Source organism: Alosa alosa, chromosome 17 (assembly GCF_017589495.1).
Source record: "Alosa alosa isolate M-15738 ecotype Scorff River chromosome 17, AALO_Geno_1.1, whole genome shotgun sequence".
Taxonomy (NCBI): Eukaryota; Metazoa; Chordata; class Actinopteri; order Clupeiformes; family Clupeidae; genus Alosa; species Alosa alosa.
Window position 1 is genome coordinate 29972337 of NC_063205.1, and position 4294 is coordinate 29976630.

A 4294-nucleotide genomic window follows, 5' to 3' on the forward strand; every position below is an offset into this window, starting at 1 on the left:
AGGTCTTACTTAGGACATGGGTGCTATGTATTTTTCAGCTTTGTAACTTTTATACTTTTAAACTATTAATTAAAAAAACTGTTCAAAATTTCCCCATAGACTTAACATGGGCTGATGACATCACAATAGAGCCGTTAAGCAATTAGAATCCTATGGCAGGTGTTCAGGCCACCTGTCCCAACTGCCATTCTCAGGCTTTAAGCATACAAACTGGCCCTATACGGCATTTCAGAATGTTTGTAAACAATAGGCACCAAGATACTTCCGGGTGGCAGAACGCAAGCTGCTTCCATTGACCTGAAGAGATCCAGCCGGCTACTGTAAAAATAGTTAAAAACATTGAAGTTGTAACAATGACGAAAACGTGTTGTGTTTGGGGTTGCGCTGCCAGGTATACAAAAGGTGTGGGGTTTTATAGATTTCCTTCGGGAAAAACTAAATTGATCCAGCGGAACCTGTGGGTGAGGAGGTTAAAGCGAGTGGATGCCGTTACAGAGAAGATAGCAAGACTGCCTGGTGGCGGAGTAGCCACTTCTAACGGGAGAGACTGGGAACCAAACATCCACCATCGTGTTTGTGGAAGACATTTCCTCACAGGTAATGTATAAAAATGTTTCGCTTTGGTTGTCTTTTGAGTAATTTAACACAACATAATGGCTAGCTTGCTAGTTAACGCCAGTAAGTAAGGTTAGGCAGTGCTAATGCTAGCGTTGGCCCAGCTGTAAAGAAACACCCACAGCTACACAGCTGATGGCTTATAACTTAGCTGTCACCGTCTTGACTAAGCGCAATCGATATGCTTTTCAGTTGACACAGTAGCTGCTACAAGGTCAAGTTAAATGTGTAAATGTAAGGGCAAAGTAGTAGTTGTAACACACTGAGAGCTTGCAGTCTTTTTTTAACGTAGTGCAAGCAACCTAAATGTTTAGCCTTCTAACGTTTCTCAAGTGCTTGTTTATAGCCTACTTAAAAAGAGATTGTAAGCTTTCACTGAACACCAGCTCCCCATTTTGTCTTAAGTCTGCTGTTCTACTGAAGCTAGGTACTGTGGTCTGTGCAGTTTTTTTCTGTGCAGAAACGTGAACTGCCCTACTCCTATTGTCTACAATTAAGGTCTAGGCCCAGGCTAACAAACAGCAGTGTTAATTGTAAAGCTTGCTTTGTTAAGCCCTAACTTGAGCTCTCCAGTGTCCAAAATTGAAGTGGTAAACATTTGGTAAAATATAGCCAGTTGAGAGCACATGCTTAAATTGTCTATGTCTTTATGTTTATTATGCAGGTTGCCCGAACCCTGACCCTGACCACCCTGACTTTGCTCCTTCACAACACCTGGGACCTGAGTTAGCAGATCCAACCGCATCTGCTAAGAGAGCAGCAGATAACCAAGGTCGGTACCATCGAGCAGTGAGAAGGAGACTGCCTTATTCTGCTGCTGGACCAGGACCAGAACCAGAGATTGTGCCTGACATAGAAGACAACCAGGAAGAAGAAGGGGACAACCAAGACCATGGGGAACAATGTCATCTGTGTGAAATGCTACAGCAAGAGGTACATAGGTTGCGTTTAGAGAGAGACTCTTACAAAGACAAGCTGTCAAAATTGTCCATCTCTTCAGAACATTTCATTGTCACAGAGAATGATGCAGCTAGTCAAATTAAGTGCAAACGGAAATTCTTTTCATTTTATTTTGGACTGCCATCTTTTGCTGTGTTTATTTGGATTCTGAACTTGATTGCACCACTTATTTCAGAAAGAAGGGTTATCTCCAAGGAGAATCAACTTCTTTTAACTTTGATGAAGCTCCGACACGGACTTGCCCATGTAGATCTTGGTTTCCGGTTTGGTGTGTCCTCTGCATGTGTTTCAAATGTTATCAACGAAGTCATACCTGTCCTTGCAAAGCGTCTCCAATTTTTAATCTCCTGGCCATCTGCAGAGGTTCTTCAGAAAAACATGCCACAGAAGTTCAAGAAGAGGTTTAAGAAATGTGTAGTTATCATTGACTGCACAGAGTTTTTCATTGACAGGCCATTCAATCTCAGGGCTAGAGCCCAGACCTGGTCGAATTATAAACACCATAATACTCTTAAGGCTCTAATAGGTATCACGCCCTATGGCTCAATATCATTTATTTCCAAAATGTGGGGAGGGAGGATATCAGATAAAGAGATCAGTGGTAAGTCTGGCTTTTACAGTAACATTAATCCAGGCAATCAGGTGATGGCAGATAGAGGTTTTCTGATAGGTGACGACCTGGCTAGACTTGGTGCCACACTGGTGATGCCTCCATTCTTGAAGGGGAGAAAGCAGTTACCTGGGCTTGATGTTGAGAGGGCCCGCCAACTCTCAGCATTGCGTATTCATGTGGAGCGAGCTATTGAACGGATCAAGATCTTTAGAATTCTAAAAAACACACTCCCTCTGACCCTTGTTCCTCTCTCCAGTGACATATTGATCGCCTGTTGTGCTCTAAGTAATCTTAGACCTAAACTTATTAAATAATACTGCTACCGGACTTCAATTACTTTCCTCTCACTCTTTAACACATTGATAAGCTAGAATCTCTTGTGAAAAGATATTTGAATCAAAACCCTTTGCTCCTTTACTTTGTTGTACTTCACTAATTTATTTTTGGATTATATTATTTATTATTGTATTTATCTTATTGCTATTCTTTCTGTTTTCTCTTTTAAGAGAAATATGTATGTACATCTTTAATAAATGTCCATTATCTTTGTATACAATTTGTCTTGGTTTCATTGTCATGTTCTTCCCTCTTAATGCCGTATCTAGAACTGGCCTAAACCACAACTAGATAAACAGCAGCTGTCCTAACATAGCTAGTAAGGTATTATTCATTCTTAGAGCATAGAGGTACACAAAGATGTTTGCAACATTCAATAAACATTTATTAGGCGCTTTTTTTTTTTCTTTTCAGCACAAGTTGAGCTAACACTCTACTTTCTATTTAAAGCATTTAATGAAAGCACAATCTTAAATATATAATTACAATATTTACAAAATGAGAAAGAGGCAAGAACAAATATATTAAATGTGATTTACAGTGTCAACGCAGACATGAATATGTACAGCACTATCTTCTACATCTGGCACATAGCCACTGTTTTGTCTTTCTTTTGACGCCTGCACAACTGTAGTGGTACATTTTCACACTGCAGTTTTCATTAGAGCAGATTATGGTCCTTCCAAACTTGGGTCTGCTGCAAGTGCAAATGACAGCATCACCACCCTGACTTGTTTCCATTTTGCTCTTAAGGAGTTCTGGGATAAGGTGTGTTTCAACAAACACTTTAGTTTGGTGCAACAAATGAGTGATATGATCTTCATCTCGTGACACATTGACGATGACAAGGCCAGGCTCTGTCCAAATAACAAAGTTGCACTGAATACAGTTGGTCACTAGCATTTGTGTTTGTACCCGATCATAATACTGGTGTGCCTTCTTCAGATTACCATGGGTATCTAAGCAAAACGTTGGATCTTGGATTTGTAGGATCTCCATAGAGCACAAGTCCTTGTATTTGTAAGGGCATTTAATTTCCAGAACAGCGTCTCCATGACAGTCACATGTTGAGATCCCGTCAGGTGATGCAGCAAGGAATAGGTAAGGCTGGTAGATGACAAGGCCTGCGCGTTTCAAAACAAAGTTTGTGTGCACTGATGTCATGTGCCGATAAAACTCATCTCTTGCAGTGTCTTCGTGCTCAGTACCCCATTTTACTGAGGGGATGTGGGAGATGCTCTTGGTATCATACTGCATGATGGTCCTTACAGCTGAAGCTCCGTCTGCTTTGCGATTGATGACCCTGTGGATGTTGCTGGCAGTCACTCTTCCTCTTCTCTGAGCACTCCAAAGTTGTGACTGAGACTGAGCAACCGTTGCTTGAGACAGATTGTCAATCTGTGCCTTGGTGGAATGGCATCCCTCAATTATAGTCTGTGGAGAGCAATTGTCAACATTAGTCAGTCTCGCTAATCTGTACGGGGAGTTGAGGGTAGTCTACAGCATCCTCAGATTCTGAAGCTGGTATCGGGTGTCGCTGCTGTCCCTGACTAAAACTGCTGCAGTGGGCAGGATCTCTCTCAGCTCTGCAAAGGCTTGCTGTTGCTCCTGGATAGATAACCCTGGTATTTCCTTTCTTTTTTTCCTCTGTCTGCCATTCAGTGTCTTACCATGCTTTGGATGGGACATGTCAAGATTTTCAGCTGTACAGTTAGCTATGCTTTGCTTTTCACATTTCTTCCATTGACATGGGATATCAGTACATGACAC

At 41.5% G+C, this 4294-nt stretch overlaps 1 protein-coding gene across 1 annotated transcript in view; it reads left to right on the top strand.

Moving 5' to 3' along the window:
• Nucleotides 1-225: 225 nt before the first annotated feature.
• The window catches only part of LOC125310347 (NXPE family member 3-like), a 78376-nt gene continuing 74307 nt past the window's right edge, over nt 226-4294 (top strand). The window contains exons 1-2 of the mRNA XM_048267671.1: nt 226-597; nt 1280-1548. Coding sequence (XP_048123628.1) covers nt 354-597; nt 1280-1548 — 513 coding nt within the window. The 5' untranslated portion in view covers nt 226-353. The remainder of the gene's footprint in view (nt 598-1279; nt 1549-4294) is intronic.